This window comes from Castor canadensis, chromosome 7, assembly GCF_047511655.1.
Source record: "Castor canadensis chromosome 7, mCasCan1.hap1v2, whole genome shotgun sequence".
Lineage (NCBI taxonomy): Eukaryota > Metazoa > Chordata > Mammalia > Rodentia > Castoridae > Castor > Castor canadensis.
Window position 1 is genome coordinate 53,353,533 of NC_133392.1, and position 22,474 is coordinate 53,376,006.

At 37.1% G+C, this 22,474-nt stretch overlaps 1 protein-coding gene across 3 annotated transcripts in view; it reads left to right on the forward strand.

Moving 5' to 3' along the window:
• Window positions 1–22,474, forward strand: part of Arid5b (AT-rich interaction domain 5B) — a 174,825-nt gene that overhangs the window by 69,515 nt on the left and 82,836 nt on the right. For all 3 annotated transcript variants that reach the window (XM_074078952.1, XM_074078953.1, XM_074078954.1), the window contains one exon: window positions 16,975–17,205. In XM_074078952.1, the coding sequence (XP_073935053.1) occupies window positions 16,975–17,205 (231 nt within the window). The remainder of the gene's footprint in view (window positions 1–16,974; window positions 17,206–22,474) is intronic.

Genomic DNA, 22,474 nt, shown 5'->3' on the forward strand with positions numbered 1-22,474 from the left:
CAGAGAAACACTTACCTTGTTCAGGTGAGCTATAGAATAACAAAAATAAAAAAATGTGGTGGAAGACCTGAAAGCAGGAAGAAGAGGGTTTCATGCTAAAATGAATTCAGGAAAGGCAGCGATCCATCCCACATAGATTAAAATGATTATTAGCATGTTAAAGGGTCCAAGAACATACCTGAGTAACTTTTTGTTAAATTCAGTGCTGTCCATGCTGCAGTACCCTTTTTTCCCACATAATGCTTGGTAATATATTCTCTTTGCCCCCTAGGAGCCAATGTCCTTTGAATACTTTGGGAAGCAACCTGTAAGGCAAAAATGATAGGAAATATCTACTGAGTGTTATTATGCCCTACATTGGCCTAACTACTTTTCATTCTTTAACCCACTATTAAGTCCATTTTACAGACTAGGAACTCAAGGCTCTGACAGATGAACTTTCCCCAGGTCACATAGTTGGTTATTGGACCTTGGACTCTGCTCCCCTGTGGTTCACATATGCCTCCTTCTACACATGCTTCGACTTTGGGGCTCATGAGTTTCCAGGGTCTCAAAGCAATTGATCTTCAGGGTCATCATTATGCTGATACTGACAAGGAGCCAGACCATTAAAGCCAATATTATAGAATATGTGATTTTTATATGAGCAGCCTGCGTCAAAGAGATTTACCATACGACCAAGAGAAATGACTAATTCCCAAATTACTCTTCAGCACCTCCTGTGGCCCTATTCTAGGAGATCTGACCTCCTTTTCCACATGATCCATGTTTATACATCTTCTTTAGGACCTTTAAGATGCTCTGCAGTTGTCAACTGGTTTTCTGTTCTTGCATTATCACACTGCACCCAAAATCTGAATTTCACCATATTTTCCAATAGGTGCACTGGAACTACCTAAAGTCCTGTTGCAAAATCTGAATCCAGAGATTCAGCTCAAACATCCTTATTCAGTATGGCAGGTAGAGGACCCAGGAATCTCTACTCAGTGGTTCTGATGTGGTTGATCCACAGAAAGATGTCCTCTCTTGGTTTTCATTTAACTGCTGAGTGTGGGGACTTCTAACTGAGTTACCACTTGCCAGATGGGAACCATGGATCAGTATCACTCAAGATGGAGACAAGAAATAGATTTCCACTCAATTCAACTGAAGAGACTTTGACAACAGGAAAACTTACAGAGATAGGGTTATGTTGAAAAGAGCCAAGAAATGAATTTGAAACAAGAAGGATCAGTGACAGTTGGAAGCTGGTAGAGGAGACAGTGAAAATAAGGGCCATGGAAGAACTGCACTGGAGGGTTGAGCCATGCCTAAGCTGTGGAAGCTAAGAGGGAAGAAATCCCACACCACAACTTCTCTCTTCCCACGTCTGATTTCCTGCTGGTGTCTTCTGTTGGCTGAACCAAGCAAATGTTAGCCTGTGAGGGAGCCCAATGATACAAATTCTTCTCTTAGAGAGAATAAGTTATGGATTTGGGGGCAGGTGGACACCAAACTGAAAATCTAGAAAAAGACCAACATTAATTGAAAGTCTATCATGTGCTCCACTTGTCTCTAGGGTGTCAGGGATCCAGACACACTAAAGACTCAAATCCTGCCCTTCAAAGAACCTGTAGTCTGGAAGAGAGGACATAACATGAATAAGTAAGTCCAGTCAAATGTTAACAGAATAATCCTATCTTAAGAATTAAGCTGATACCAAAGATCTAAATAGGTTTTTGGAAGCAATAATATAGTCTCTAGAGCAAGGGCAAGCAGAGCCAGAGAGCAAATATTTTAGCCTTCTGGGTCATAAAGTGACTTTCATAAGTTCACAACTTTGTAAGTACACAACTGTGCCATTAGAGTACAAAAGCAGCCATAGACATATGTAAACGAATGGGCATGGCTGTTTTGCAATAAAACTTTATCTACAAAAACAGGCCTCAGGCTGGATTTAGCTCATAGTTTTCCAACCCTGTAATTGTAAACCATCTCACAGAAATGTCTGAGATATACCCAGAACAGGAATCGGTTACACTAGGAGCTCATGGTATAAAACCACAGAATTGTAACTGGAATTCATGTATTTGTTGCCAGCCATTTGTTTATTGTATATTTATGAGAAAAAAAGTAACTAGGCTAGACTATTAGAGATTAAGGCAAGGGGAACATTACCAGTGGAGATGATTTTCAGAGGATGACAGGTATTATGGGAATTGTGAATAAACCAGATTCATCCTCCTGCCTTACATCAGCTTATTCAGTACTAATACTGTGCAAAAAAGGAAGTCAAACAGAGCATATCCATATCATCAGCTTTCACTGATGTTCTTCCACGGTGCCCTATGAGAGCACATTAGAAGGTGCTGGAGTTTTTATATGACTGCATTGCCGTGAGATTGAATAGTGGTTTCAGTTTTCAGTAGGGTTTATAAGTATCTTTTTCAGATGTTAAACTAATTTTAGTATTGCACACACTAGAAAAAAAGAAAAAGAAAAATACCCATTCCGAACAACTGATCTTCTCCTGGCACCGTGACAAAAAACAGAGCAGATGGTTTGTGGAAATGACGCCAGATCAACTTGTAGCTAGCCAGAGCAAAATAGGTATAACCCAGAGGAGAGGACACTGACCAGATTTTATAGTGGAAGCTTTTAAAAAAAATTATTGTTTCACTTGGACTTGATTTTTGTTACAAGGTAGTAAGTAAAGATCTCTACTAATAGCAATACAGTTGCTGTCTGTTGGCCTTTGTTGGAGCCTTGGGTATCAAACTCCACTCCAGTGGCCTTTCCTCCTGTTGTAGTCTCTTCTCCTAGTTGTGTTTATCAATCTCTTTCTTCTTGAACTCCCAAACTGAAAAGCTCCTTGGGGACAGTGCCACACATCCAGGACAGCCCAATTTTTCTATTATCTAACACATAAGTCTTTAAAAAATTTCTTCTCTAGTAGACTCTCTTAAGTTTTGCTGTTCAATATGGTAGCCACTAGCCACATGTAGCTATTAAAACCTTGAACTGTAGCTTATCCAAATCAAGAGATGTTGTAAATGTCAAATGCACACTTGATTGCCAGCACTTACCTTAGCATGAAAAATAAAATGTAAGCTATATCACTAATAATTCTTTTTGCTCATCATATATTGAAATTACATTTTGGACTAGATTAAGACAAATTAATTTCACCTTTTTTTCTTTTTACTGTTTTAATGTTCTATATTTGTCTGATCATTTTTATTAAATATTAGTGCTAATCTAAAAGATTTTTGAAAACAGTATCTACACAACACTTTGCCCAATTTTCAGTGGACTTCTAATTTTTTTATCATGAGTTTGAATAAATCTCTGGTTAATAGGTAGAAAATGCTAAAGACGATAATGAATAAAATAAGATGGTGATTAGTCGTAAGTAGAGTAAACATTACATATGGTTTGATAAGATTTTAAATTTGAAAATGTGTATTTAATAAAGCATAGCAGCTCAAAAATAAATCATGTAAAACTTTTACCCATTGATTTATCCAATTTATGTCTAAAAAATCTAGTAGCTTTACAGAGCATTCTAGGTATATTTTAAGGGATCAGCATTACTAACCTATATTAGTCTGGCTTTTCTGAATTCAGAGCATCCTAGCACGGGTCAAAGTAATAATCTTACCCTTTGACAAAAATATGTGCAAGAAGAGAGATCAAAAGTCTCTGATTTGAGGCACCTCAATATATCTGTAAAAGAAGCTTCTCCAAAACGAGTGTTTTGATTTGGCTTTTGACTGGTCATAGTAAGACTAGGGATGGATGATGGGTAAAGGAGACTGAATACTGACTCATTCTTGGGCAGATAAATTAGGAATAATAAGATGCTCATTGAGGATCTGTCCCACCCCTGTGTAGGTTCCCCTCAGAATGTCTTGTGGGGTAAGGTAGGGTAGCCTCAGGGTAAGGATTCACTAGTTTGAACAGTGATTTAAGATGAGTCACTGGCAGAAGAAGGAGGCCTTTGCCCTCCCTTCCTTATTGAGCCACCCCAGAAACCTGTGATAAAATGAAAGAAAACAATGCAGTCATACCACTCTTGTCACCTTAGGGTATGAGCTCCCAGAATTCAATGCTGTTGTTTGGATATGGCTCAGAAGTTTGATGATGAGATTCAAATTCTCAAGTGGTGAGATTATGAGAGAGAGAGAGAGAGAGAGAGAGAGAGAGAGAAAGAGAAGAGTGTGAGAGTCAATAAAATGAAATGACTCCCTAAATTCATGAACTTTAATCTAAGAATGATCTAGCCATTGGGCTGTGGGGAAGATATTTTTCCTCAGATTTTTTTTTTTTTTGAGGGTTTTAGGAAGGGCTGTTGGTCCAGATCCTAGGGTGAAATAATGGCATGACTGCTCTTACTCTTTGATGGAAGGGTCGGATGTTTATTGCAACACTATATGTAGGCAATTGCATTTCTTAATTGTCTTAAAGGTCTGGGAGTGATACCAAGGAATTAGGACACTGATTCTGTACCCTCCAGGAACTTATAGTCTAGTTGCTGATTGGAGACTCCTATTTTAGTCCCAAGAAACAACAAAAGAATGCATCCACATGAAAAATACAGCACGAAATATATTTCTTCTTTCTTTATTGCATAAAATATACATGACATAGAATTAATCACTGTAGCCATTTTTAAGTATACAATTCAGTGGTGCTAAGTGCATTCATAGTATTGTGTAACTATCACCACTATCTATTTAGAGAACTTTTTCATCACTTCAAACAAAACTCTGTACCTATTAAGCAACAACTCATTCCTTCCAACACCACCCCCCACCCAGCACCTGGCGACCTCTATTCTACTTTCTGTCTCTGTGAATTCACATTCACTATTTGCCCTTCTATGTTAGGGTTATTTCACCTAAGTAACATTTTCAAGGTTTATCTATATTGTAGAGTATATCAGAATTTCATTCATTTTATGACTAAATAATATTCCTTTGTATAGATACACCACATTTTGTTTATATGTTCACCTGTTGATAGACACTTGGGTTGTTTCCACTTTTGGGCTATTGTAATAATGCTGCTATCAGCATTGGTGTATAACTGTCTGTCTTTATTTCCAGATCCTTTGGGTATATGCCTAAGAGTGGAATTACTGGCTTACATAATAAGTCAGCATTTAACTTTTTAAAAAAAATTTTAGCCAGGATTTATTTTAGTATAGCAGGATAAAATATGGGAGGGGGAGGAAAAGACGGAGAAACATTCCCCGTTTCCCATGCAGGAAATGGGAACAAAGACTCCAACATTTTACTTTTTAAGGAGATTCCAGACTCTTCCACCATGGCTAAATAATTTCATATTTTCAGCAATACATGAGGGTCCCAATTTTTCTACATCCTCACCAATACTAGGTACTTTTGGTTTGGGTTTTTATAATCACCATCCTGGTGGGCATGAACTAGTTTCTTATTGTGGTTTTGATTTGCATTTCCCTTGACCATTTTTCGTGTGCCATTTGTGTCTTTGGAGAAATCCCTAGTTTAGTCCTCTGGTATTTTTTAATTGGATTGTCTGTCTTTTTGTTATTGAGTTGCCAGACTTCGTTACATACTCTGAATATGAATTCCTTACCAGGTGTATGATTTGCAGGTATTTTCTCCTATTCTGTGTCTCTTTCCACTTTTTTGGTGGTGTCCTTTGGTGCATAGAAGTTTTAATTTTGATGAGGCTCAATTATCTATCTGTTGCTCTTACCTGTGTTTTTGTCATTAGGCCTAAGAAACCTTGTGGTAGCCAAGGTCATAAAAATGTTTCATTATCTTTTCTTTTAAGAAGTTTATTGTGTCAGCTCTTAAAATTGGGTTGTTGATTCAGTTTCAGCTAATTTTTATATATGGTATGAATAAAGGTCTACCTTCATTCTTTTTCCCAGGAATATGAATTTTCCTCAATACCATGGTACTCCTTTCAAAAGTCAATTGAACATAGATGTGAGGTGTTTCTTTTATTTTGTTTTGTTTTTTTCTGGATTCTCCATTCTTTTTCATTAGTCTATCTATATGCCACCAACATACTCTCGACACCGTAAACTTGTAGTAAGTTTTGAAATCTTGAATGGTGAGTCCTATGACTTTCTTATTTTCAGAATTGTTTTGTCTATTTGGTGGTCCCTCAAAATATGACACATATTTCCCTTCTTTTAAAAAAATTGCAGTTGAAAATACAGACAACCAAAGGAAAAAGTAAAAACTGCAGATAATCTTACAACCTAGAAGCACCCATTGTTAATTATTTTTAAGTATTTAACAGGACAGTATGGGATACCACTTCACAACCCATAGCATAGCTGTCCGAAAGACAATAATGAGTGTGGAGGAGGATGTGGAGTCATCAGAGCCCTCGTGCACTGCTGGTGGGAATCTAAATGGAATGGTTACTCCTCAAAAGAGTAGCCATAGAGTTACCACATGACCTGGCAACTCTACTCCTGGGTGTGTGCCCAAGAGAAATGAAACATGTTCTCACATGGAAACTTTTGCAGCATTATTCAGCACAGCTAAAAAGTGAAAACAACCTCACAGTCCATCAGTACATGAACAAATACATAAGGTGTTAGGTATCCATCCAAGGGAATATTATTCACTGTGGAAAAGAATAAAGCTTTCATGCATACTACAACATGGATGAACCTTGAAAACAATACACCAAGTGAACTGTGCCAGTCAGAAAAGATAATGTATGGGTAACACTAAGGGAAGGCCATGTATGGGAGGGATATGGCAAGGGAGGGAAACCAAAAACTTGTATGTGGTTGATGTGGTCATTGTACAAGAATGGATATAGAAATTTTAAACTGGCCAGGGCTACCATGGGAAAGGAACTAGGGAGAAGTGAAGAGGACTGGTAGAGATGAACTAATTGGGGTTGTAGTGCATATATGCATGGAAACAACACAAGGAATCTCCCTGCGTAGCTTTCTTTATCTCAAACTAGCAAAAACGCCATGTTTCTCTTATTATGTTTTCTCTTCTACGAAATCAGAGAACAGAAGGGTGGAACAGGTTGGGGGGTGTTGGCACCAGTGGGAGGAGGGAGATGGCAGGGAAAGGGGAGGAGGATGAATATGGTGTAAATAATGTATATACATATTTAAGTGCAAAATGATTCCATTGAAACTGTTCCAGGAATCAGGGGAGGGGGATGAAACAGAGGAGTGGAGGGGGTGAATTCAAGTAGGATATATTTGATACATTGTAAGAACCTTTGTAAATGCTACAATGTACCCCCACCCAGCACAACAATAATAAAAATCAAATAAACAAAAACATAATATACATGCATGAAAATGCCTTATAAAGAAACCCATTATTTTGTAACACTTTTAAAAATTAAAAATATGTATTTTTTAAATAATAAATGCCCATAATGAGCAAATCTATACAAACAGAAAGGAAATTATGACTGGTGGGGAATGTGGTGGCAAAAGGGTTCAGGATTACTTTTGGGGTAATAAAAATGTTCTAAGTTTGATTGTGGTGAGGGATGCACTTTAAAGGGATGAATTGTAGCTTCAGTAAGGCTATTAAAGAAAAGACATGAGTGTGAACATTTTATACCTTCCCTTTTAAAACTTAAAATGACAGGTATTTTTGCAAGACCTTAAGTGTTATTTAACTTGATTGAATTATTGTTGGTAGCTGGGCACTTTCATTGCAAGTTAGAAGTCCCTTATATTTCTACACATAGGAGTATCTGTGTGGATGTGTATGTAGGTGTTCAGGGTCCCTTCTAAGTGCTGGGCGCTGAATTGTAAACAGTCGTACATTGGCGTTTAGTTCTCTATGCACACTTCTTTCTGATATAAAAATATGTTGGTGATGATTAGATTTAGCCTAAATAGCGTTGACTATTTGTGAAATAATCATGGCCATGAAAGTCATGACAAATAGTGACTTGTCATTTTGTTAGTGCCCAAGTTTGGATCTCACATGCTGAGAAACTGATGTGTGGAAGTTAACCATTCAGCCATTGATCTGCCCAGTACGCACCTTAATTAAGTTTATTCATGAATTGGGGCTCAGGAGAATATCTCAAATGTCAAGGGTTTATATAGCTACTGCAGTAACAGAATCGTGATCCTGGCAATGATGGCAGACATAAGATACAATCTGAAAAATGAAAGCCACATAGATATTCCCCGGGCAAAGACAGCAGAAGTTATTTTAATTTTTTAAGGCTCGTACCGCTAATGATAGCCTGGTTTCTTCCTCTTACAATAACTTTGTCAAGGTAACCATAGGGACTGATTCAGGCTTACTGGTAGTTTCTTGTAAACCAAGAGGGGGCTTGAGTATAACTAAGTTCTAGCCTTACCTGAGTCACTATTAAATCAATCAGTAAAATAATCTCTGAGAAAACTTCAGAGTTTTGGAGTAGGAAAAATTTTTGTCTAGGCGCTGGCTTCCTGATATCTGTGGGTTCTTTATATTTTCTTCTGCAGCTCCTAAAACTGATTTATACTACAAATGACAACTGTAGCTTAACCTGTGTGGAGGGGAGGCAAGTTAAGGGTCAGGACTCTAGAATCACCCCTCACACGTGGATACAACTGTACCTACATGTATCAGTTTCATCATGAGGTCTCACTGTATACTTATTGCATGATTCCTGTCTTGTGTGACATCTAGATTTGAAGCAGATGAGCCATATGGAAATAAGATGCAAAATTCTCAAAATGACATCTACAGTGGCTCCTGAATGTGGCTTGTCATTCCACTGGCCTTTTGGGAGAACCTTGGAGGTGGAGCTGGCTGGCTTCCCAGTGACTTCATTTGTTACTCAGAGTGATAGCAGTGCTTAGTTTTAATTTAGTTTGTGTTGTTTTCTTTTTTGAGTGATGAAACAACAGCAAGAGCAAAGACTGATATTAACATGTCATTACATATTTTTATATTTGTGTGTCTATCTCTTTTAAGTGGCTTGCTTTTGGAAACAACTGGTTAGAACCTTGGTTTTGTATTTGAAATATTCTTTGTTCCATTTGAAACCACACACTGATATATTTTCCCACATTCTCTCTCTCTCTCTCTCTTTCTTTTTTAAGTTCTCCAGTGATGTTTTTGTTGCCCATCCTGGGAAGATCTGTGTTTCCATTTATCAAAACAAATGGCAAGCTGGGGACCATTTAAAGTAGTTTTTTTAGTTAATAAAGCCAATCTCCTTGTTCTGTTATGTTAAAAGTACATTATCTTTTTATTGCCAGTGCTGTATGGCTAGGTCTGTTTTTTGTCTTAGCAATCTCAGGCCTGCCTCGCTTGCTTACTGTGTAGAGAATTACAAAATCATTAAGGGAGGGGCAGCACCAGCTGACTTACAGTACAAACCATTTCTCAAAATAACCACAACAGTGCAATACTGATGTGTAATTTACGTCACAGTGTGTTTTCATGAAATAGTTTGTGGCATTTTCATTTCTATTCCGGATGGAATCTTGTTCTCTCTCCCTTTTAATCAGGCATTTAATTTATTTTTATTATTAATATTTTCCACTCCATGTCTTGGCATGCCTCCAATTTAACAGCTTTGATGAGGGGGGGAAAACACACACAGAAAAAATAAACCAACTTATCTTCCCCACCTGACTCTCTAACATCAGTTTAACTGCAAATGTATTTTCTTCTTTGATGTGTTCTAACTTCGAGTACTAAGTTTAATGCTTTAAGAGAGATTTAGAATAGATGGGCCACATTGCACATTTACACAGAGCTGTAACCACGAATTGATAAAGTTGATGTACAACTTTGGAATTTTAAACACTTTCAACCAATTCAAGCTATTTAGTCATATACCCTGCTGCAGTTTCCTTTTACAAATGTCTTTCTGTATAATGTCCTGTAATTAGAACAGGAAATCATTGAGTAACTGTAAGATGAATAAGAGCACTTAGACTGAAAGGAAAATTACCTTCCGAGAAATTATATTCTTTTTTTTTTCCCTGCATGTTACAATGTTGGTAATGATAGTAACAGCTGTAGCTACTCTTATCTGTAGAATTTTCATGCTTAGGTTTTCTGAAATTAAAAAAATCATTTTCAGTAATAATCAAAGATGAATGGACAGAAAGTAGGAAATGCCTAATTATGACAAATATTCAGTGTCACAACAGAGCAGCAATTAAATGGAAACTTCGGTGTAGTTGTCAATAGCAGTAAGAATTGGAATAGTGCCAGGTATATAAAGTTGATGCTTTTTCTTTGGTTGGTTGCTAGGAGCACAGTGAAAAGTATAAACCTTTGAGAAAGGAATGTCTAATGTAATAAAGTCACAGAAGGAAGCATAAATCATCATGAGAGCCTCTCATATTGACATTATTTTACTTAAATTGTTTCAAAACTAGACATCAAGTTTTATAACATGAGTAAATTCATATTTGCTTAGAAAGAAAACTAGACTGCTGTCTTTGGATCATAGGGGTCCTTATGTTTCAAACTTAGCTTTCATACATATTTGGAATCTTTTAAGTGAAAATCTTTAAATGCTTGTTTCTATTGGCATCAAAGTGCATTTACCCTAATACGATTAAGGGAACTAAAGGGCAAAATGCTTGGCAGGTTTTTCAGTTGAGGTAATTAGGTACAGGAAGGAACACGCATATTTTTTCCACCAGGTCTATAAAATCCTGGTGCGAAGGGTGTTTTAAAGAATTTTTTTTTAAGCTTACTGATGTTAGAAGTAGATTATAGTGGTTTTCAGTCAGCATAATAGTGTGATGTTTCCGAAGTAAGCCTCCCTTTCTCCCCCACCTCCCCAGAATGAAAAAGAAAGTTACATTTCTAAATTGTGTAAGAGATAAAAACAAATTTCTCCTCCAGAATTTGTGTTTTCAACCTCCTGTGCATTTGGCCACCATTAACTGTTTTTTTAAAAAAAGAAATAGCATTATGGATATTTGAAAGTCAATGCTCCATTAATTCATTGTGCTTGCTATTTCATGCATCTCTTTTTTGTACAAAGACAACTTGAGCAATGTGCTATTCAAAATGAATGCCTGCTCTTACCCTTTCCCCCATCACTACCCCACCCCCAGTCCCACTTTGAGGATTAAAGCAAGGGTATACAGTTACTGTTCAACAAGCCTGGGTGGAGGCTCATGTTATAATTACAGTTTCTCTGTGGAATTCTGTTTTGGAGTTTGAAAATATATAAATAAGTGAAAATTCGACATTAAGAGAGGTTAACAAAACGTGTAATTATGATATAAGCACAGGACTAGAGTAATTTGGGTTGAATATTAAAAGCAGTGTACTTTAGGTGTTAACTTTTAATAGGCGAAGTTCTTTCATTAAAGTTGAAATGAGTTTAGTTCTTTTGGATCTCTTATACCCTTTGAATATTTCATTTGAAAACAAGTATGTTCACATTTTTTTTGGTGGGGAGGAGGAATTGAGGAATGAGATGATTTTTAAAAGAATATCGTAGTTGTGGTTGAACATTTCAGTCTTGAGTCCCAGACTTTATTGCTGATCATTCTCAGTTGACTAAAATTGAGTCAACTGAGTACGTATAACTTGACCAACTACCACCAACTAGAGTGTATTAGAAGAATATTCCTTAGGGTAGTACTTTGATTTCTTTTCCTATGTGGGTGTGGCTGAAAGAAAATCTTTGTTTCAGGAACACTTTGTTTGTCTTTTTGCTAAACAAATGTGCAATTTATCCCTTCTTTATTCATTCTTAGATTTATCTGCTAGGCCTCTTATGAATTAGAAAGGGGAAAATGTCTGACATAGCATTTATTGGCAGCCCTTGTTTCATGGTTAACTGCGGAGGAGTATTTGTTTATGTGTACATGAAATACGGAAGGAGGAAAGGAGTAGCTGGCGAATTTAAATAAGAATTTCTGAAAAGGTTGTTTGGTTTTACTTGTTTCTCAGTGTACTAGGGCAAAATAAAACATGCCAGGTATTGAACAATTTAATATTTTGTAGCTGTGTTAGGAGGAAGTTAACTTAATGCAGAAGCTTATAGGAGGCAGTTATAGGATCATAGACATTTAGATCTGAAAAGCTTTCCACTAAGTCTTGGTTTTTTACTGTTTTATATACCTATTGCATTAAAGTGACCACACCTTGTCTTGAGAAAAAAAAAATGTCTCTGCAGTAAAATAAGCATAGCTGTCTAAACTACAGTGACTCAGAGTGTTTTTGCTCAGCGAAAATGTGACCCACACTGCCTCGTCCCTCCAGGTCTTGCCTTTCTTTTGCATCTTCTCTTTACTCTGTTACCTCATATTCTTTGTTAACTTAAATAAGAGTCCTGAGAGTCTCATGGCTTTCTCTGGTTTTGTAAATATGAAAGGCAGTTCCTCTAGGAATGGCTAATTATAAGGCTGGAATAAGGTTGGAAATGTGCCTCAGTCCAAACAATGCCAAAATTCTGGTCCAAATTGATAGTTCTGTTTATAAGCAAGAAAGTTATCATAATTTTTGTTGAGGGATCACCAAGTGTTGACACATTAGACCAGATCCCACCTAAGTATCTAGCCTCCTAATATGGGAAGAGTTTATTGAGAGGTAGGTGTACTAGGCTTGCAAAACATGAGGTTGGTGTTGTTTCCTATCACATGGGTAGAAAGTCAATACATGTGAAAAATGCATCAATAATGTTAAATCTCTATGATGAGAATTTCAGTGTTCCCCAATAATAACAAGTTTACTTAACCAGAGGAGAATAATTCTCTCTTATAACTGACTGAATTGTAGCTTTCTGTAAAACAGAAGTCTCATAGTCTCATATTTTACTTGCTCAAAGGCCATTATCCTCATTAATAATACTGTAAATTAGTTAAATCTTTATTATTATTTTTACTACTATTACTATTTGAGACATTTTGTGATAACAAAAAGTTCATCATACTTAGAGTTAAGATACTGGATTGCAGTCTTAACCTCCATCACTTTCTAGCTCTTAGAGATCTTGGACTAGTCACTTAGGTGTCTGAATTTCAGTTTTCTTACTGCTAAATTGGGGAATATTAACATGTAATGGTGCTGTGAATAGGGTTGTCATGAGGGAAAAAACATACATTTTTTGTAAAAGACCTTAGTAAACTTTACTGTTTTATTATTATCAGTACCAGAAGTAGCATTAAAACTTGCTCTGCTTTCTAAACAGGAAAATGGTTGCCCAGGAGCTGGGCAAAGGAAGGAAGTTAAGAAGGTGAAAATGGTTGATGTGCTCTCTATACAAGAATGAATATAGAATTTTTAAATCTGTTGAAATTACCATAAGTAGGAGACTAGGGTAGAAAGAAGAAAAATAGAAAAGATGAACCGATTCGGTTTATAATACATATAGACATGGAAATGTCACAAGGATGCTCCCTGTATAGCTGTCTTAAACAAACAAAAATGTCATTGTTTTCTTTTACAAAATTAGAGAACAGGAGAGCAGAACAGGGCCTACCTGGGAGTGTTAGTACCAGTGGCGGGGGGGTAGGGTGTGGGGAAAGGGTGAAGGGAGAGTGAATATAGTGCAAATACTGTATACACATGTATGTAAATGGAAAAATGATACATGTTGAAACTGTCCTAGGAATGGGGGAAGAGGGATAAAGGAAAATGGTGGATGGGGTGAATTCAAATATCATATATTTGATATATTGTAAGAACTTTTGTAAATGCTACAATGTACCCCCACCCAGTACAACAATAAAAAGAAAATGAAATTATCCAAGGAAAAACAAATAAACTTTCATAAAATTCACTGTTTTTTAATCACTAAAAAAAAGAAAATAGTCTCTCATGTTTTTAGCAGGTTTTTTTTCTTTCCATTTTCTGTCTTCTCTGACACCAGCAATAATCCTGAAAAAGTACAAGTAAAAGGAAGCTTAGTCCCGTGCTTGTTCTAGGTACTCAGGGGTTTCAAAGAGAAATACAAATAAGAAGATGTATCTGACAACTGTTTTATGTATGTCTGTATGTGTGTATATTCATATATATATATATATATATATATATATATATATATATATAAAACTATACCTGACAACTGTGTACATATATATTCACATATATATAACTGTACATTTATATATTTATGGGTATTATATAGACTATATTGTATACAATATATTACATATTGTACATAATACATATTACATGGAATATATAAATATATCTATGTGTCATGTAATATAAATATATAGTTTAAAGTATACTATATGTATATTTCAAAACCCAAGCTAAATAAGTTACTATATGTTTATGCAAAAAGCCAAACTAAGACTCAGAAATGCTGGTTTCAAAGTTTAGTGTGCATGAGCTAGCTTGGATGCTTGTTGTAAATGTAAATTGCTGACCCCCAACCTTAGAGATTCTGAGCCAGTCATCCTTGATGGCAGCCAGAGTCTGTCTTTTTAGAGGTGTTCTATGTGAGTCTGATGTAGGCAGTCCCAGGATAACTTTAGAGACACTGTATCCAGAATCAATGGATAGTGGTAGGACTCATTTCCATGACTTAGGAGTAGTGGGAACTTGCTGTCTTTCTTCCAACAAAGAGCAAAGGACTCATGATTTAGCTAGTGTTTCAAGAACTGTGTGAAGGAAAGTGGAATAAATGTTGTGAACTATGAGGAAACAAAATGAGACCATGTCTAAGTCCAAAAGATTTCCAGGGAGCTAACTCCATCCAGAGCAGAGAATTAGGAAGAGATGGTGTCATTGTGAAAAATGGTCAGAGAAAAACAGAAGAATGAAGGGACAAGGAAGAAAGTGAAGTAGATCCTAGTCCAGGTGACATCTTCTTCCATGAAACCAACTCTGTCAACTGTTCTTTCACCTTCATTCAACCCGAAAACATCATTTTCTTCCTTTTATTTTAAGAACCTTTGGAGAAACTGATGCAACTTTCCCCTTTCACAGAAAGCCAGTGGCACTCCAAAGTACAATTGTGGAATCATCAGGAATTTGCACAGCATTTACTGTGTATGGGACAGGGTATTAGGTCCTGAAGTAAGTTCTGGAAGTCCATGGTTACCTCCCTCTCCCTCAGTCATAACATCTTAAACAAATGTAGCATAGCATAGAGCCAGTGACATCGAGAACTACTTCTTGAGATAGCATTTATATACTATGGAGTTCTAACAATTGTTGGTGAACATTTCCACGAAAACTTTTTAACTAAAACAATCACAGATTTGAACCCTAAGGATCTCACATTGGTAGGTTTTGGGACATACATAAGCATCTCAAACCTATTTTTCATGTGAGGTCTTGCCTGCCATGTAAACATACTTCCTTTTCATTAAGTATGCCAGCTGATAAAGTAGCTGCCCACAAACCAGGCAGGAGTCTAAGAAATGTAAGCCATTAAAAGATACCATCTTGCAAGCAGTTAAACATCTCATTCATGGAGAAACCTCCAGCCTGAGGAACTAAGTGAACATAATTAGAAATACATCTGGGTATTGGCCCCCTATCTGAAGAGGTCACATGCACACCTTCCATTGGTACTGGTTATGTTCCATCATTATGTTCTGTCCTTACTCATTCATCTCCCACTGGTTACCAGATGGCCACGATAATGTCGGTATCCTTAACAACTGTCTTGTGCAATTCCCTGCAGCATGGGAAAGGCTCAAAATATTGAGTGGTTTCCCTTTGGATAAGCAAGTGACAAGTCTGGGAATTTCTTACAACTGTGCTGGTGATGTGGTTATGGAGAGTGATGGCAAAGTGGGTCATGGAGCCTAAATTCAGCTTGACATTGTGCAGGTGGCAGCTTACCAAGGGGGTGTTTGCCATTTCTCAGGCTTAAGATGAAGGAAAGATTTGTCTATATTGAATCTGGTTTTTGTAAATGAGCACAAAATATAGTGGGGTGTAAATAAGCATTGTGATCACTGTAAGAGGAAGGAAGATTCCCTAAATTTGCTGAAATATTTTCCTGAGTTAAGTTGGTTCTGATGGAACTCTCTCACAAGAGTGCTTGGGGAACCCTCTCAGCCTGGTTCCCTGAGATGTGCCAAGTTACCAGATGGATTCGGGGAACATTAAAAGATAGGGGGTATGGGTGTGGGGAGGGTAAAGAAGGTGGATGTATCAATCAAGTTGGAATAGATCATGCTGCAATAACAAATGGCTCCCAAATCATCATCATTAAAAGCATTAAGGTTTATTTTCTGCTTATGTGATGCATCTATTTTGGATCAACCAGGGGCCCTGCTCAATGTTATTTTTACTCCAAGACCCAGACTGGCAGAGTAGCTGCTATCTGAGCATTACAGATGGCCAGAACAAAGATAGAGAGAGACTGTGGTCGGTGGCACTCTGGCTGTTAAAGCAGCTACCACTTCTGTCATATTTCATTGGCCAAAACAAGTCATATGGCCCTTAGACTCCCAAAAGAGCATGAGCACAGCCTTTCTCAGGTCCATAAAGAGAATAGGAAATATTTGGTGAAGAGCACTAAGAATCCCCAGGGCAGGTGAAAATGCTTTTTGGATTCATGGACATCTCTTAAGGGTCAGATAACCTCTATAGAGGTCCCAAGCACTGAAAAAAGTATGAAATCTTATATAACCCAATATAAAAGCAATACAAAACTATAGAAATAAATGTGAAGAAACTCAACAATTTCTTCTTTTTCCTATTATGAAGACTTTAATGCCTAAAATAGATGTCAGATTCTCTTGAAACAGTTTTTTGTTGCTTGTTTTACTGCTCACTGGGGACACAAACATTGCTTAATATGTTTGAAGGGGATTCCTTCCCACTCCTCTTTTCTCCAAAAGGGGTTACACTGAGCCAGTAACATGAGGCTTTGGAAGGCGTGAGCTGGATTTGTGACATGGAACAGGAGGACACTTGGTGTTGTCAGACTGGAATAAAGATGAGCTGGGGTAAGGGCCTTGCTGGAGAGGACATCTTTAGTACAACACCAGAGGTGATCACTGAAAAAATGCCATTTGTTGAAGGGAATAATGGAAGTATTTTCTCATTTGTCTAGGGGAGGATGAGGAAGAATCGAACGTGATAGTTCTCAGCTATCCTCAATACTGCCGATACCGCTCTATGCTGAAGCGTATCCAGGATAAGCCATCTTCCATTCTAACAGACCAGTTTGCATTAGCCCTGGGGGGCATCGCGGTGGTCAGCAGGAACCCTCAGATCCTGTACTGTCGAGACACCTTTGATCACCCCACTCTCATAGAAAATGAGAGTATATGCGATGAATTTGGTGAGTCTTTCTTTTTCCCTACCTGAAACTTGTGCATGTGAATAGTTGTTTTCAGTTCTTATAAATAGCAGTGTGGCAGAGTGGAATTATTTTTACAAGCCTATGTGCTACCCCAGTCCTTCCATTCCCCCAAATTTCTGTACCATAAGGAGTCATTGCCTTCTTGGCAGACCCTATTTAACATTGGTAAAAGATTACTATGTAGAATTTGTTGTTCGATATAATCTGAAGCCAATTGGTTGACCTTGAAATTGAAACTTTCGTACAGGAATCCTTCATGTTCTTACTTTAGGGGCCTTAGATATACAAATAGTGATTTAAAAAAAATTTAGCGGATCACTCCATTTTATAAGGAACTGTCAAAATGCTCAGATTATAAACACTTCATTATTATAAAATGAATGGATGGATAGATAGTAGAATTTTTCACACACACACATACACACACACACACGTACATATAATGCCCACCAAAGATGGATATGTGTACACATATCCTTATCTGCATATCTGCACAGTTTAGTGGTCATGTGTCTCTAGAGACAGAAGGGCTGGGAAGAATATACCACATCTCAGTTTGGGAAACCTGGAATGGTGCAGTGTCTGATGGGAGGCAAGCCAAGACAGTTGTACTCTCATTTTCTCATCTTTGTTGAAGAGATTGTATCATATCAGTGGTTTTCCCAAACTGAGAATTCCTACACTTAACAGAGGCATGAAAAGCCCCCACCTCATGCTACCCTTTCTGGGAATCACCACCCTTGAGTAGAATGATGGACCCCTGCTGAATCCTTCATGGACACACCTGAATAAAGAAGAGGTTGAAGTTCCTTGCCTAGAATGGGCTATTTCTAGCCTGGGTCCCCAAGGATCCCTTGTTTGCAGATTATTCAAATTCTGTTTACTTTGCTCAGCCATTGTAGACCTTTGTGTGGTTTACAATGTTGCTCTCCAATTCCTTTCTTCAAGACACCAGCAACTCTGTTGGAGGGACTTTGTAAGAAGATATGTGTAAGAAGATGTGTGAGCAGAGGAGGAGCCAGGGTTGAAGGGATGGGATCTGATAACCCAAGCTGGGAAGGAAGGAGGGAAACAAAAAGATCTAAACTCCTTAGAGTCCAAAGGCCATGACTTGTGTTTTTGTTATAAATTGTTTTTTCAGATGTCTTTTACAACTTTGGCTTATCAAATGACTCAGTCTGTGAGAGGGTAATAATGTTTGTACAAGTATATTTTCCTTCTTAAAAGAAATATTTATTGTCATCTTTTTAATATTCAAATAATCTTTTTATTTTAACAGACAAATGTATCCAATTCATTTTTAAAATACCTTATCTTCAGATCAGCATTTACAGATCTCCGCTATTTAATACTTCAGTTTTTCTTCCATATCACCTACTCCCAAACTCTGTGTCCTGCTTGCTTCTCAAGAGAGCTCTAAATTCCTTACACAGAATAAAGCTAAAAGAATGCTTTCCTTCACTTAAGAATATTCAAAATTAGAGTTTCACAATGCAATATAATGAAAAAAGTGTTTTAACCTTTTGGATAATTTAAGAGTTATTAGTCATTGAGTTTCAAAGCTGTTACATCTAGAACTGGTAATAGAAAGAAGTTCCAATTCAACAATGATCACAATGGTTGTTAAGAGATACTAAATTAGTTTTAAATGTTCTCACAAACATAAGCATCTGACTTTTGAATGTTTTCTTGAACTTTCTTCTGGTATAGCTAATTCTAGTGCTGTCTTTCTTCTCCAGCCTCATACAGTGGAAGCTTTCTTTTGGAATAAAATTACCTTGAAAGAGCTTCTAGGGGGCTAGCTTAATAATTAGAATATTGAATTTTTTTAAAGTTAAATTTGTACTTCAAATAGTTTGTACTTAAAGTAGTTCATGTTAGCAAGTGAACAAACAAGCCTATTTTGACCCTATATGAGCAATTTCACCACATGCTTTTCCTACCTCCCACTTTTAGTTGAACATCTAAATTTCCAGAAAACATGCTTTTTAAACCTCCACTGGTTGCATTTGGGATCAACATGGGTTAAAGTGTTTGCTAAAAATGTGGCATTGGGTTTCTCCAATCAACTAACAGTTGGTAGAAGAACATAAATTTAATTAGTGACTAGCATTAAACAAATGTTCCTAATATTAAACACTGCCAGATGACTGAAACACTTCTGTCAGATTACCGAGAGTGCCAGGGGGCCCACAGATGAATTTTCTACACAGTATATATTCTGTACCACACGTTTGGTGACTTCAGTAATTGGTCAAATGTAATTTAGGTAACAGTATGCCTAGGCTGTAAAAATCAAATTTTATTAGCCATATCACCAGGTGGATGAATTGTAGAGCTGATGGCAAAGACTTTATGGCATCTAGCAGCTACACCTTTGACACATGAAATTCATAAATTGTCATAAAATACCTCCAAGGTCCTTCTCAAAAGGACAGTGTCTGTTTTCCTATGATTGAGCAATATTTATTTTATTAACTAATATACTTTTTGCTTTCTTCTATTAAATGGGATTATGGAGTGGGGTTGGGAGGGGTCACGTAAAAGATAAAATAAAACATGACCATTGCTTGTTTTGAGGGTTTAAATTCTAACTGGGGAAGACAGGATTAATGTACTTGAAAGGTTAACTAATGTTTCAAAAAAGTCAGTGATTGGGTATTCCGTGAGTGGCACAGAAAGCAGGTGGGGGGCGGCTAGAGACAGCAATCAGGGTAAGCAGTCAAGAAAAGCCTCATGGTAGAGTTACAACATAGAGGTTGGTTTTTTAAAAAAATTGTTGGAAAAGTGTAGATTGTTTAAAACCCATGTCCTGATTCTTCTTTTACTTGGTCAATTTTGGTTTCCACTGGGTTTGTTCTGCTTTTGGTCACTACCCTTAAGGTGGGTTTTATAAGTAGCCTGATATCCTCTCTACCAGTGGAACATGGATGTGAGCCAGTGAGCCCAGCCTGGGAGAGAATCCAGGCAGCAACTTTGAAACTGGAACTAGCTTTCTCTCTGGGATAGGGATCACCCTACAATTCGTTCTGGGTTAACTGCATTCCCTGAACTCATCTCTGAAAAGAGATTTTGCTCTTTGGGACAACCTTGCCCAACTGTCCAGACAGCTCCCTTGTCCCTGCTGTTTTTTAATGTTGTCCACTGAATAACAAGTTTAATTGAACAATAAAAGTAGACTTTTAAATCTACAACGACTCCCTGTAAATTAATTCTCCATGGAATTTTATGAAGCTGTTTAATGAAAAGTTTGATTAGAAACTATTAAAGAAAAATAGAAGAGATGAAATTTCATCATTTAATCCAATATTACAGTTGTGTCAGTTTGATTTTTATTTACATTGAAATATTCAGAATAGAGTAAATATATCCTGGTTTTAATTAACTATCCTCCTTCCTTGGGAAAGGTTATTTTAGGCTTGAAGGGTTTTGATAGCATACCATCTGCTTTCTTCACTGTATTTTATTCAAGTCTCTTCCTTGCTTGCAGCACTGTGCAATGTCTAAACCTATGACATAAGCATAAATTGAATCATATTAATGGTAGGTGATTGAAAAGCTTCAACCTCGATATCCTGTCCGCATTCTTCCATCTTGTCAGTTACACAGCTCCACAGGCAACGTGCTCTTTCTTAGCACAAGAGAATTGACTATTTTTAAAACTAAAGCATTGGATTCCCCATTAAATCATTGTGAAAACTCATTGTATTGTACGTGCAGTTAGAAAATAAGATTATAGTAACAATAAGCAGCAAGTGACATGAATGGGAATTTTTTCTTCATAAAAATCTGTACCCTATGCATAATTCCTGCCCCCTCCTGTCCTGTTAGAATCTCCTGATATTATGGTATTCTCCAACAATACTCAACCTGGCTTTTACCTCTTTTTGTAATAATTCTTCTGTAAAACACATACTGTCATTTATATTGTGTTATTGTCTTTGCTTTAGAGAAAATGCACACAGGCAAATATTTTGCCTATTTTTGCTGTTAGAACAAATACAGTGTCCACCATGTTGTAATGTGTGATGGTTACATTAATATCTCACAGACTGATTTTACAAGCGTGAGGTGTTGACAGCTAAATTCGAACAGAAGCACACGCAATGCAGTACATAAATGAATAACCTTAAGATACTGGCTCCTATTAGAGAGGTGTAAGGCCACCCAATATATGTAAGTGAGATGGAGTTGGATCTTAAAAGTAGGGGGACTAAATGGCTTAAGAAATGGTTGCCTGTTAAAAAAAGGTACATTTTATTTTGGACTGAGTTTTGAGTGGCAAGAAGATGTAAGTTGAAGTCATGCTTCTGTGTTTCTTGGAAATTGCAGGTGTCTTTGTGTGCTTTTTGCCCCAGGAATGGGATTGGGTTAAAGACAGGCTGTGTTCATTCATGGGCAAGCAGAGATGAGCTGTGCTGTCATCAGGTGTTTAGTCTATGTGGAACCACCATGAGCTCTATCTTCAGGGAGAAGGACTGGGCAATGTCAATATGAAGATATATATTCTGCTGTGGGGCTGGTAAAGAGGACAGCAGAGTGCAATAAAAAGAGTTCAGAATTCACAAACAAACAGGCCTCCTTTAAATCAGAGCTCAGCCATCCGATGATGGCTATGGACAAATGGTTTGAGGTCCCTCACTCACCCCATCTATAAAACTGGACAATCACAGCCAACTTGCAAGGCTCAGAATTTTCTGCTCCTTTGATTTAAAGAAAAATCATCTTGAGGAACAAAGATTCTCTACTGTTTCTATTGGGGTCTTAGGTTTGGGCACCTTGTATTCATTGGGAATGATTCTGTTCTTTGCATAACAAAAAAATTTAGTCCACTAAGGATCTTGGGTCCTGACCTGAAAAGCTGTCTACTTTTTACAATATGTTTTAAAGAAGCTTTTCTGACTCTACATTGAACTTTTCCTTTCTGTTTTTCATATTAGTTGAAATAATGACATTATAGACAAAAAAGGAACAAGCAAAACGGAGAAATGAGATGAGGGGACAAAACCTTGAATTTTCATGAAAGAAAACTCAAGACATACAAAATTATTTTGAAGCTTAAAGGCCGAGCTGTACTCTGCCTCTTCCCCTCTGAACATCACATGTTTTTCTGGAAATGAAAGGAAAGGCAGTTGTTTTGTTAAGGATCATGGGAATTTGTAAGTGAGTAAACATTTTTTTTTTAACCTTGCCAAAGTAGGTTTCATGGTCACTGTGGATCTTAATGATCAAATGGCTTTGTTCCTGG